Genomic DNA, 13,105 nt, shown 5'->3' on the forward strand with positions numbered 1-13,105 from the left:
CCTGAATTTTTTTTTCCTTATGTGACAGTTGCATTTCTTATTGGACATTTCTTAACTGATGAAGTGTCATATATAGGGAGGAAAACAATTCAGGATAATGAAGGAATAATTGAGATTTTCCGGTGTCAAATAAGGAAATTTGCATCTGCATATTTATACATAGTGACGTACACAAATATTGGACAGTCATGTACCTGTATTTTGTCACCAAAACATGGAGGAAAAGTGAAATCAAAAGTTTGCTGAAGTCTGCCCCGAGGCAAAGCCTTATGCCTCCTCCGAACGGCATGAAATTCCTCTTTTGTGCTATTTGTTTCGCCTCGTCCTGAGTCTGATAAGGTCCAATACTTGTGTCATATTAAAGATATTCTGTTTATAGTTCAAAGTTCAAATTTGAAAATGAATAATGCAGTTGTTGCAGTGTTTGCTACTAACCGACCACCTCCATGGATTAAATTTGAGTGGATCCTCAAAAAATTTTGGGTTTAGATGGACGGTCATGGGACTAATCATCACTAGCCACCCCGCTGGAATTGTATAGCCTTCATAAGACACGAATCATCGAATCACCAACCGCATTGTGCAATTCTGATTTATTGAAATATAAATTGAACTATAATTTCCTTTTTTTCCAGAATTGTTCAGAAAGCATATACCTACCATTCACTTGCACGTCTTTCAGGGTTTTCCTGAAAATCCCAGGTGCGATGTTACCCATTCGAGTAATCTCGTTCATTACCTTCAGGTGAAACAAGCTCATCAGTCACGTTGAAGAAGTTCTGGCTGCAAAGCATCAGCATGGGCGCATAGGACAAATAAATGCTGAAAAACATTAAGCTACAGATACGTCAGAGTTGAGTCATCACCTGAGTAGTGAATGTCAAGGACTTGTATTCCTCCCATGTGAATCCAGAATTCTTGTCTTCTCGTTTCTTTAATATTATTTCGTGCTCCTCCTGGGAAGACACGCACAAAATTATATTTTAGGATTCAGTTCAAATGTTCAACTTCCGTAGGATTATTTGTGCTTTAATTTGTTTAATTTCCCGGCTAAGATCTTAACCTTAAGCGTTTCGACAACTTTAGGGTTGTCAGTGAGGAACTTGAAACCTATGGTGAGGGCTGCTGATGCCGTCACGAAGCTGCCAAATAAGATGGCAGCAAGTGCATCTATAGCAAAATTCTCGTCTATTAGCGGCTTTTCACTCCGCAGTTCTTCTACAAGTAGGTCAACAATGTCGCCGTGTTTCTTCCCAGGTGTGCTTAGCCTCTCTTTCAGTATATCAGACAATATCCTATGCACGTTTCTCCTTCCCTGTGAGCAAAAATTTGAATTACAGTTGCTCGTGCAGACAAAACAAAAGTTAATAATTAAAAATGCATGAATTATTGTTGATTCTAGTCGAGTATACCTTCATGCATTTGTAATACAATGTCCCAGGAAAGTATATTGGGAAACTTAGCATCCCCCGGAAGAAGTCCTCGAAGTTCTTTCTCAGTTCTCTTGACTCACCAGGTTCCATGCTGATCATCTTCTTGGCGACCAGGTCAAATATCATCTGCCATGCATGTAAGTAGATCGTACAAATATAATCGTTAATCAGTCACGGAAAAAGGTAGTTAAGTCAAGTCGCATCACGCCGATTATAATTCTATTTGGCGTACTTACATCAGCTACCCCATCCTTCACCTCGATGCTTGGTTTGGCTGCCCACGCCGCAAAGCTCTGCCTGATGGCATCCTCCAGCTCTCGGATGAGCACTTCCCTGAGGTTTTCTACGCCGAAGAGCTTGGACGCGAAGCTCCGGACGAACTTGTGGACATTGGCATTGAACTTGGTGACGCTCTTCTTGCCGAAGATGTTGTTTGTCGCCTCCGTGTACCAGCTTCGGAACAACTTGCCCTCTTCTTGAAAGATGAAGTGGTTCACCTCAGGGTCGAGGGAAACGACCACACGCTGCCCGGCCAGGCTGGTCTTGAACAGGGTACCGTATCTAGCATAGTAACGACAGCAACGACATGCATAAACTCAGGCGCCAAAATTACAGTTCCTAGTCAGTTGTTCATATGAGCAGTGAAGCTATTTTGAGCCACGGGCCAGTGATGCATATATGTGCTACTCACTCTGTTCCAAAGTATTTGTCACTTTAGTTTTGTCTTCTCTAACTTTGATCAAGTTATAAAAAATATGTTAATTTTTACAGTACCAGATAAATACACTGTCAATATATATTTTGTGATGGACTTAACAAAACTAATTTAATGTTGTAGATGTTAATTCTTGTTCTATAAACTTGTCAAATAAAGTTAGAAAAGTAAAGTTTGATTTGGAACAAAATTAAATGACCAATAGTTTGGAACATGAAAAGTATAGCTTTCTTTCTTTCTTTTCCTGAAGAAAGGCTAGCACATGAGCTTAGTTTTATCACATGAGCTTAGTTGATAACACAAGTACAAATAGTAAATCCAGAGTGAAATTGAATGTTGAGTTGTCATGTCACCTCTTCAGTCGTTGTTGATAGTAGCTTGGGATGCCGATAGAAGGGCTTGGTTTGAACAATTGGAAGGTCTCACCGACAATTGGGAACCCCATGGAGCCCGGAGGAAGGGTTCCTTTGCACGGCGGATTTGCCCATTTGTATGCCCAATGCACTAACCATCCGATGATCAGTGTAACACAACATAGGCTTGGATACGAGACTAGGAAACTCTCCATCTCTTCTGGACTAGTAGGAGAAAGTGATTGCAAGCTAGCTTTTGGCTGGTGTGCCATATTGCAGTCTCTAGCAGCTATTAAAAAGGAAAGGTGCCATGCATGACACTGCCAGTTTAGAGTTGTGGGTTTTTTTATTACAGGCAAGCACCTTTCAGTGTTGACTCTGAATTATATTACTTGCGCGCTGGAGGGTTGGAGAGTGGAGACTACGAGTTATTGTAAATTCCGCTGCAATTTTAAGTTTGCGCGCGCGCGCGCGATCCAATTTTCTAGCTTGTTGCGTGCGTCGGAGCCGTTTCCGAGAAGGTCAGAAGGAGACATAGCGAATAAGGAAAGGGCGGTAGCTTTTCTTATGATTTTTGACCTCTCCGCCAGGCGCCAGAAAATATGGAGAAGGATCCCGTGCACAATAACCTACACAATCCTATTGCATCAGTCTCTCCGTGATACAGTCTTAACGCAGAGTACATCGGTAAGCAAGGAAAATCGAATCAAATCAAATCAAATAATAAAAAGAAATCAGATACACGACGGACGGAGATCATGTGCGGTGGCTCCTGCAACTGCAAGATCGCTTCAAGAAGTCCGTACACTAAGCAGAGAACTGACTTTCAATACGTCCCCGTGCGCGCGGAGCTTTACTCCTGGTTGGTATTTGCAACCGGAACTAAAAGTCACCTTTTTATCCCGGTTTAAAAATCAGCCACCCGTGAGGGACCCTTTAGTCCTGGGTGAAAAAATCAGCTACCCGTGGGGGACCCTTTTGTCTCGGGTGGTAAGAATAACCGGGATTAAAGGTCACCCTTGTAATCCCGGTTGGTGGTACCACTCGGGACTAAAGCTCACGACACCAACCGGGATAAAAGGGTCCCTCACGAGTGGCTGAAAAAGAATTAAAGCCCTCGAACCCTTTTATCCCGGTTTGTAATACCAACCGGGATAAAAGGGTCCCTCACGCGTAACTGGGGCAGAACTAAATCCTTCAGACCCTTTTATCCCGGTGTGTATTACCAACCGGGACTAAAAGGTGTCTTTAGTCCCAGTTGAGGAACCCGGGATAAAAGACACTCCCCTTTTGTCTCAATTATTTTATCCCGGATAGTTTTTCGAGAGATTTGCACCCTTCCAACCGGAACTAATACTTAGTTTTCTACTAGTGGTAATGCATCCTATGGCAGAGTTTATAATTCCACTGCGGGCGTCCGTTAGCAAGAAATCAGATCAAAAGAAATCAGTTACACATGGATGGGCACATTTGAAGTGCCAAATAGACTAAGTGTTGAAAATTTGCAAAAAGAAAACAACGGACTATACTGAATAACCCGGCATACATGTAGCTTATCGGGTTGACGGAAGGGCGCCGGACGGGCAGCCGGCGGCGCCGACGCATACGACCTTCCAAAGCCCGATCCCGATTCCTCCTCCCGCATCCGTCCTACGCAACCGTCAGCGACGCATGGACACTCAGCGGCGGCGGCGCATCATACGAGCTATTTTCTGGGGATCTCCATGGAGTTGTTTGGGAGGAGCAAAAGACGGAGCACCCTGCCGGCGTACTCAGATGGCGAGGGCAGGTCCGCTTCACAGAGAGTTGAAATTATATACTTTTCCGTTTTTATACCTCAAATTCAACTCAGTAACTTAAATTTGTGCATGAGCTAGAATATGATGCAGGTTTGATTTTTTTTAATAAAAAATCCAGCTTCAACCACCTCCTAGAGGAGGAATTAGTCAACAAATTATTACACGTAGTAGTATGATTACACTACATGTGAGCATGACTATTATTTATACATTCATCGCACATGATGCAGGTTTGGCTTAGATTTTTATTTAGAATTTTTATGTCAAGTTTGAATTTAAATCTAATTCAAAACTAAACTCTATCTTTTTAAATATTAGAAAAAAACGTATTTCTAAATCCTAAGTGCCACCAGCGACCAGGATTAGGACCCAGGATGAAAGCTCGGCGATGCATGGGGGATTCACCCATTTGTACACGGTAACCATCCAGTCATCAGCGTCACACAACATAGAGCTAATTTTTTTAAACGTATCAGGTAGAAGAGCTGCTGATTATATATTAAAAAGAAGAAGAGTCCAGACTGAGCAAAACAACAAACATCACCACCGCTAGGATGGATTGGGACATCGACACGCCACACAACGCTATCGCACCACTTAAACTGCGCTCAACTCAACTCAACAACAACGATGGCCGGTTGGATTGAGACATCAACACGTGCTGCACCGCACATTATGCCACTCGACTCAACTCAAAACATGGTTGGATTGGGACATCAACACGTGTCGCACAATGCTATCACTCTGCTGCTGCTCTTCTCAACACCACCGCAAAATGGCCGTAACATCTCCGCAGCATCACCAGCTACTAGAATGTTGTCAACCGCACCACCACCACCTCTCTTTTTTAACTATTTTTGAGGAAAAGAAAGAAAGAAAGAAAAACGCCGGCAACCGCCACTGCAGAGTACTATACTAGAAGCTTTAGAGCCTGTGACGTACTATACTAGAAGCTTCAGATTTCGAGCAGCTTTAAAGCGTGTTGCGTCGTCCACGGTCAGTTTGGCTTTTTAATTAATTTGCTTTTAATTTGCGAGTTGGTATTATATAGTACTTTTCAGTTTTGACTCTGATCGAATAGCTTGTGCAGCTTTGGAATCACTCCTATCGTTTTGCTACGCTTTGTTTGACCATTTAGTGCAAGCACAATGATGTTCATAACTGATGAGCATCACCTTTCTTAGAAAGACTGAGAAGGAATCCGTGTGCAATAAAAAATTACACATTCCTATATATCCACGGGATCACGGGGAGCAATATAACATCGAATGTCGAGACAAATCACAGGTCAAATAAAAAAAGAAAACATATATATACGCTTGAGACCGCCTTCGCACGGCAACGAGTAGTAAGCCATGGACGAGCATAGAGCAAGGCAACCGCTCCAGTGCTCCACCTGGCCTGGATGTTTTCGCAAAGCCATGTCAGCAATGTCCTACCATGGCTGAGCTCCTCTTTAATTATTAGTTTTAAGAGCGATCACAGTTTAGACTCTCATAAAAACCACTAGCAAAAATAAAACAGGTTTCCTATATGACATCTAGAAATGTTGGTTTCTGCTAGCTACACCTATTTTTTTCCTTCCTCTTTGTTCTTTTAAGTAGCATATATGGAGGGAGGAAGAGGAAATTCAAGTGTTTTTTAGGCCTCACTGTACCGCAACCTCAATATCTCGTCAGACATCCGACGGTATAAGTCTGAAAATAATGATGGACCATTCGTCGGTATAGCTGAGCAACGCACCATTCGTCGGTACTTCAAGTTTCTACATGTCACCATCAATCGTTAAATGTTTTTGCATGTCTCATTAAACCATAGAGTGCATACCGACTGTTGGTCGGTATAAATTCGTTGGTCGGTATAGACTTATACCGACGCCACTTATAACGACTAATAGCTGCGGTCGGCATAACTCTATACCGACCAATGATCCGTCGTTACAACGACTATACCGACCACAATGAAGTCGCTACTTTGGGGGCTGTGGTATAGTGCCCCTACCTCCCGAATTTTGTTTATATAGTATAGTTAGTCAATTTATATAGTATGGTTAGGCCTCTACCTCCTGAATTCAATCAAATTCAAGTGCTAGCAGGCAAGGAAAAAACACTCCGGATGTTAGGTTGATAGGCCCAAAGAAAATGCTGACTTTCATTTTGTGCTGCATATTGTTCTACACATATATACCAATCAAAAAAGAATGTTATTTATTTTCTTTTTTCTTTCATTCAGTCCACACACTTAAACTCTGAAGATTTACTATCTTTTAGAATTTTGATTTACTTTTGGAAATGTTGTAGCTATATTCCATTTTGCTACATTTCCATACCTTTCACACTAACAGCCAAACTAGTATATCGGTGACTGCCTCAATTTCCAAACTTCTTTTTTTTTCTCGTGGGCATAGTCTTGTTTATTAGTTTCATTCATTTCTGGAATCTTGTAGCTTGTATCTTGCCTCCGCGTAGCATACCGTCCATGTCGCTGTCGCTGATCTAGTTGTCCATTCGGGCCGCCCGACCCGGTCCAGCACGGGCCGGCAAGGCCTGTTAATTTTCGTGCCGGGCTTGGCCCATCACGACGCCAACGTCGTGCCATGCCAGGCCGGCCCACAGGCTACACCGACGGCCCAAGCACGAGCCCACGCTGCCTTTCCCGTGCCAGGCCGGCCTGTCGAGCACGACCAGCTTCGGGCCACCGCGAGGCACGGCGGGCCCCCGCGCCACCGCCACCGCTGCCAACCTCCCGCGCCCTTACCACCGCTCCTGGCCTCCCCCACCGCCGCCGCCGCTCCCAGCCCGCCGCCACTAGCTGGAGGGGAGGTGGAGGGCCAAAGGTCAGAGGGGAGGCGGAGGTTGGAGGGGAAGGAGAGGATGGAGCCATGGAGGGGAGGATGGAGCCATGCGAGAGATAGAGGGAGGCGACGGTGGGCAGCACCGTAGTAGATAGGGAGAGGAAGGGGTGACGGGTGAGAGTTAGCAGGCTAGAGGTTGGCATTTATGTTGTTGTTGGGTCGGTAGGGAGGTGGTTAACGGGCTATTTTGGGTCAGCATACTAAAATCGTGCCGAGCCGGGCCGCTCGTCGTGCCGGGGTGGCGGCCCATGCCCGGCACGAGCTACCAGGCTGGGTTAGGCTAGGTTCGGGTCAAAAGAACGGGCTCCGTGTCGGGCTAACGGGCTACAGGCTGCATGCACATCTGATCTTCATGGTTGAGAAAATAGGAAACGGGATGTGGTGCAGCTGTGTGCAATTTTTTTTTTCGGGCAAAACGGAAGCTACACGCGCGCGCCAGCGCGCTTCCTGGCGCGCGACGCCGCGTGGTCCGCTGGACCCTTCCACGCGTGAAAGTAAGGTTGCCTCCTTCCATCTTTCTCGTTCACAGCGAACACGCTGAAGGTTGCCTCCTTCCATCTTTCTCGTTCACACTCTCTTCCAGTTACTTTTCTACCTTCTCTCTTTTCTATCTCCCTTCCATAGCTATCTGCCCCTCAGCAACGCAAAGCTGGTGAGCAGCTGCACGGCGCCTCGGAGAGTAACGGGAAGCGGCCAAGCGGGAGCTCGCGGTGCGGCGCGGCGTGGCACCCGGTGAAGAGCTCGCCGAGAGTGACCGCCGGCGAGCATCTCGTGCGGCCGCCCTGCGAGCGGCACGAGCTCCGCGAGTAGCGATTTGTGGGAGATACGGTGGCCTCGGGCGACGGCCAGCGTGCGACCCAGGCGACAGCGCAGCTGCCCCGGCGAAGCAGCGGCGGCGACGAGCGCCGCCACTCCCGATGGATCCCATTTCCCCTTTCTCTCTTTTTTTTTTCCCAAAGTTGTGTTTCTATATGTTGTTTTCGAATTCCTGTTCCAAGTTTTGTCTCCAAATCTTTGTTCCAATATTTCTCATCGATTTTTTCTCTTTCATGCATTTTCTGAGCATAATTTATGCACATCTTATATGTTATAATGTTTTCATAATCTATACACATAATATTTGTTCGTATGTTCATATTTTTTTCACATAAATTAATTTGAAACTTTGTTCATAATTTAGCATATAATTTTTGTATATAACTCTTGTAGTTCATAATTATGCACATATTTTTTATATATAACTTTGGTGTTGCATAATTTTGTGACTAAATTTGTGTGTATAATTTTTTTGCTCATTTAAATTTTCAATATAAGTTTGTTTTGTAATTTTTTTTGCATCAAGATTTTTGAATGGTTAAATGCACAAAAATGAATGCTAAAATAAAAAATGAACCCATGCTTAAATTCATATTTTAATTTGTTTCCCGTTGATTAACAACGAGGATAGGGACTAGGAGTGCTTGTGGTGTCGGAGGGCTGGAGGGAACCGTTCATGATAAAAACGGAAAGCACGTGGGGGACCACATCCTTATTTGGGCTGTCTGAATTTATGGCCTGTTTGGCTCCATCGTGTTAAAGTTTAACACCCGTCACATCGAATGTTTGGATGCTAATTAGGAGTATTAAACATAGACTAATTACAAAACTAATTGCACAGATGGAGTGTAATTCGTGAGACGAATCTATTAAGCCTAATTAGTCCATGATTTGACAATGTGGTGCTACAGTAACCATTTGCTAATGATGGATTAATTAGGTTTAATAGATTCGTCACGCGAATTAGCACAGGGTTCTGCAATTAGTTTTATAATTAGCTCATGTTTAGTTCTCCTAATTAGCATCCGAACATATGATGTGACACTCGGATGTGACACTTTTTTAATGGTTGGGAACCCTTGCGCTAACTAGAAGTTTCCGTTTTTTGTGGTGAGGAAAATTGAAAATGGTGGCTAGATGGGCCTTAAAGTAAAATTAGGCTACTTCAGTTTTGGGCCGGTGACTTGCCTATTGATTGGGCCGTGACATTCTTGACAAAACCGTCCGACGGCACACGATGGCGGCACGGCGGGGGAGGTAGCGCCGCGAGGGAAGCAGCACGACGAGAGGCGGCGCGGCCGTCGCCGGCGACGAGGAAGAAGGTGAGGAAACATTGGAATAAATCCCCTCAATGCTTGGAACATTCTGTTTTAGTTTTAGTTTGGAACATTTCCATTCGTATGGTGATGGGGACTCGCTTGAGGGGCTCGCCGGAAGAAGGGGGTTCGTCGTCTAGCACCACAGAGAACAGAGAAGCGGTGCGGAGCCGGTGACAACTGACAAGCGGCAGGTTGTGCAACCACAAGGGGTGCTGGGCGAATCGGGGCTAGCTATCCTGGTAAGCAGGCATATCTCACCCCCAAACCATTACGAATCATCACATTTCACAATTGATTGAATTCATCAGTTCACTGGACGAGCAATTGAGGCAGCCAACCATAAGGAGCCTAAACGAGGCTAAACGAGCAATTAATCAATATGTTATTTTAGATGTTACAAGTTACAGCACAAGCAAAACTAATTGCACATGTAGAATATAGGAAAGACTCACATATCCAAGAAGGTTCAGGAAGCTTCCGTGCTTATGGAAACCTGAATTTCTTTTTCCAGTGATGATCTCAAGAATTAGCACACCAAAGCTGAATACATCAGATTTTGTTGAGAACAGGCCTTCAGAAGCATACTCTGGAGCCATATAACCACTGAAAGGCACACCAGTAACACAGCATAAGGGAACAAACTTTTGTGCCAAATTTTGTGTTCTACAATGGACCAATGTTGCGAGAAAGAGCTTACTAAGTCCCAACCACCCTTTTCGTGTTTCCTTCGGTATCATTTGAGCTGAATATTTTTGCTCTAGCCCAAAATTTGAAATCTTTGGATTCATTTCCGAGTCCAAGAGAATGTTGCTTGCTTTAACATCTCTATGTATAAGTCGTAACCAAGAGAGTTCATGCAGATACAAAGTCCTTGTGCAATTCCTTCTATTATCACCAGTCGTTTGTCCCAACTTAGTAAGGTTCGTCTTGTTTCATCTGCACATCAAATTGAACATAAACTAACATAGTAGATAAAACATAGTCAGACTTTAGAAGCAGTGTACAATACGGAGTGCCTAATTATTATAACAGATATACCAAATATGAAGCAATCCAGGCTTTTATTTAGCAAATATTCATAGATCAACATTTTCTCCTCCCCTTGAGAGCAACAACCCAACAGCCTAACCAGATTTTTGTGCTGGAGTTTGGCTATGAGTTGGAGTTCATTTTTGAACTCTGTGAGACTTTGCCCTGAATGTGAACCAAGTCTTTTAACTGTTATGTCCAACCCATCAGGAAGCTGGCCCTGCAGAAAATTGATGCAGCTTATCATCGATATGATCTTATTATTTTTTCAAATTGCTCAAGTGCAACAAAATTACTTGCATGACATGTAAAATCAGTCTTCAGATCATCCAAAAATCTTAGCTTCTCTCTGTCCGAAAATTCTTGTTTTCTCTACCTTGTAAACAGGACCAAAGCCACCTTGCCCAAGTTTATTTTCTACTTGGTCGCAAAAAAAAAAGTTTATTTTCTACTGAGAAATTATTTGCACCTTCCAAAACTTGTGAAAATTCGAAAAATGTGAACTGTTCCCTTCTATGCCCCATGCCATCTCTTCATTTCGGTGCGCATTCACGTTTGATCTATTCATTAGGCTCAATTTACCTGAATTGGGAGTTGATGTGATCCCACTAGTCACAAACTTACAAACAATAATTTGATAAGTAGATGGAGGTAAGAAATACTGAATAGAAAAAAGAAATTGCATCGATGACCTTTTCCGAGCTTTCTGAATTTCATCAATCCAAAGCAAAAGAGAACAAAAAATAACTGTGTAGCAGCCGAATCATTTTCATGGTATGCTGTGCATCATATGAGATAAAGGGCAAACTGTCTACATTCATTTTCAAATCATCCACAGCCGGATCATTTTCAAATCTACATTCATCTCAATCTGTCTGATGTGTGTCATATCTTATAAAGGGCAAACTTTCAAAAGAGATGAATGTAGCAGCCGAATCATTTTCATGGTATGCAAAATAAAACAGAACGAAATCATGGATAGACCTTGGTAGTGCATGTATCTGTGGGTAAAGCATAACCTTGTTTTTAGACAGACGGTGAAATGCTTCTGATTGACATCTATTCAGGTCCTCGTCTGAATCAGATTTTAGACTTGACAGAAAATGAAAAGTTGATAGAAGTGCTTTTACATTCTGGAGTTCCAGATCCAAACGTACATTTGACATGCTACATGTACGTTCAGTGTTCATTATTACGGACCTTGGTAGTTCAGAACTTCAGATTGTCTTGTCGATAGCACAATACATATTCTTTCTTCTGAAAGGAAACAAAATATATTCTAATCTTGGTAGTTCAGAGTTAATTCTCAATGCATGCTGATCGCTTTATCTAATCCAATTTCTTCTATCAACAAGACCATCTGAATATAAGAATCGTTACCCAGGAATCAGATTGGACAATGGACATGATTCAGTGCCAACTTGATACTTGTTTTTCGAACAATCCAACTTGAGAAGTTGCAAGTTGAAACCCAGAATTCCACCAGGATGTAGCTGAACTAAATTGTTCACAAGAATCACAAAAAGAACAGCCGAGACTTCAAAATCACCAAGAACGTCACAAATAAACTACCAGGAGTTGGAGTAGTCCTATCAACATCACGGGATAACCGAAGGGATCACAACAATGATTCCACAAATAAACACATAGCTGAGTTAAATAAACACCATTGCTATTCCATCAGATAACATCTCTGTTCAAATCAAAACAGGTACTTCCTACATGAGAGAATACATCCAGAATATATAACTACACCATCCGTCGGAACCAAATCCCGTAACTGCGCTGAGCAGGTTGCACATGAACAAGAGACAGGAGTCTACACAGGCGGGGCCTAGCTATAACCTAGGAGGAGGTGAACTTGGTGACGGCCTTGGTGCCCTCGGAGACGGCGTGCTTGGCGAGCTCCCCGGGGAGGACGAGGCGGACCGAGGTCTGGATCTCGCGGGAGGTGATGGTGGGCTTCTTGTTGTACCGCGCGAGCTTGGCCGCCTCCGCCGCCAGCTTCTCGAAGATGTCGTTGATGAACGAGTTCATGATGGACATGGCCTTGGAGGAGATGCCGATGTCGGGGTGCACCTGCTTCAGCACCTTGAAGATGTAGATCTTGTAGGTCTCCACGCTCTTCTTCGCCTTCTTCTTGCCCTTCTTCTCGCCGTCCTTGCCGGCGGACTTGCCGGCCGGCAGCCGCTTCTCGGCCTTGGGCTTCTTCCCCGCCGGGGTCTTCTCCGCCTTCTCGGCCGCCGGCTCCTCCTCCGCGGGCTTCTTGGCGGCGGGCTTCTTCTCAGCCTTGGGCGCCATGGGTTGCGGTGAGGGCGAGGCTGCTCGAATTCGCGGTGGATGGGGGAATTTGGGGAGAAATGCTAGCCGAGGATTGTGTTGGCTGTTGTTGGGAGAGGGACGGGGGGCGGTGGGTTGGTTTATAGGGGGCAGAGGCGAGCGCTGATTGGTGGAGAGGGAGGTGCCGCGGATCGATGGCTTGAAGCGGCGTGGGCCGTTGGTGCTTCCTCGCACGGACGGTCGCGATGCGGCTTTGACGCGGATCGCTGAGGTGGCTTACAGGAGGGCAGGATGGGACGGAATGGCCACACATACAGGAGCAGAGAAGCTGTGGAGTGTGCTAAACTTTAACAGGGTCATATTAGATGTTCGGATGCTAATTAGAAGGATTAAATATGAGTTAATTATAAAACTAATTACACAGATGGAGTCTAATTCGCGAGACGAATCTATTAAGGCTAATTAATCCATCATTAGCAAATGGTTATTGTAGCACCACATTATCAA

At 44.3% G+C, this 13,105-nt stretch overlaps 2 protein-coding genes across 2 annotated transcripts; both read right to left on the minus strand.

The window, feature by feature from the left end:
* Positions 1-613: 613 nt before the first annotated feature.
* On the minus strand, positions 614-2,716 carry LOC101766293 (cytochrome P450 87A3). The gene is made up of 6 exons (XM_022827771.1): positions 2,502-2,716; positions 1,670-1,994; positions 1,413-1,559; positions 1,064-1,315; positions 867-956; positions 614-739 (listed from the first exon to the last, which is right to left on the minus strand). The coding sequence occupies exons 1-6, from the start codon at positions 2,714-2,716 to the stop codon at positions 614-616; spliced, it is 1,155 nt and encodes a 384-aa protein (XP_022683506.1).
* A 9,251-nt stretch (positions 2,717-11,967) lies between these two features.
* LOC101777080 (histone H2B.1) lies at positions 11,968-12,707 on the minus strand. The gene has a single exon (XM_004973559.4). It carries the CDS (start codon positions 12,617-12,619, stop codon positions 12,164-12,166), a length of 456 nt encoding a protein of 151 aa, XP_004973616.1. The 5' UTR covers positions 12,620-12,707; the 3' UTR covers positions 11,968-12,163.
* Between the last annotated feature and the right edge of the window lie 398 nt (positions 12,708-13,105).

The sequence above is a fragment of the Setaria italica genome, chromosome VI (genome assembly GCF_000263155.2).
Source record: "Setaria italica strain Yugu1 chromosome VI, Setaria_italica_v2.0, whole genome shotgun sequence".
Taxonomy (NCBI): Eukaryota; Viridiplantae; Streptophyta; class Magnoliopsida; order Poales; family Poaceae; genus Setaria; species Setaria italica.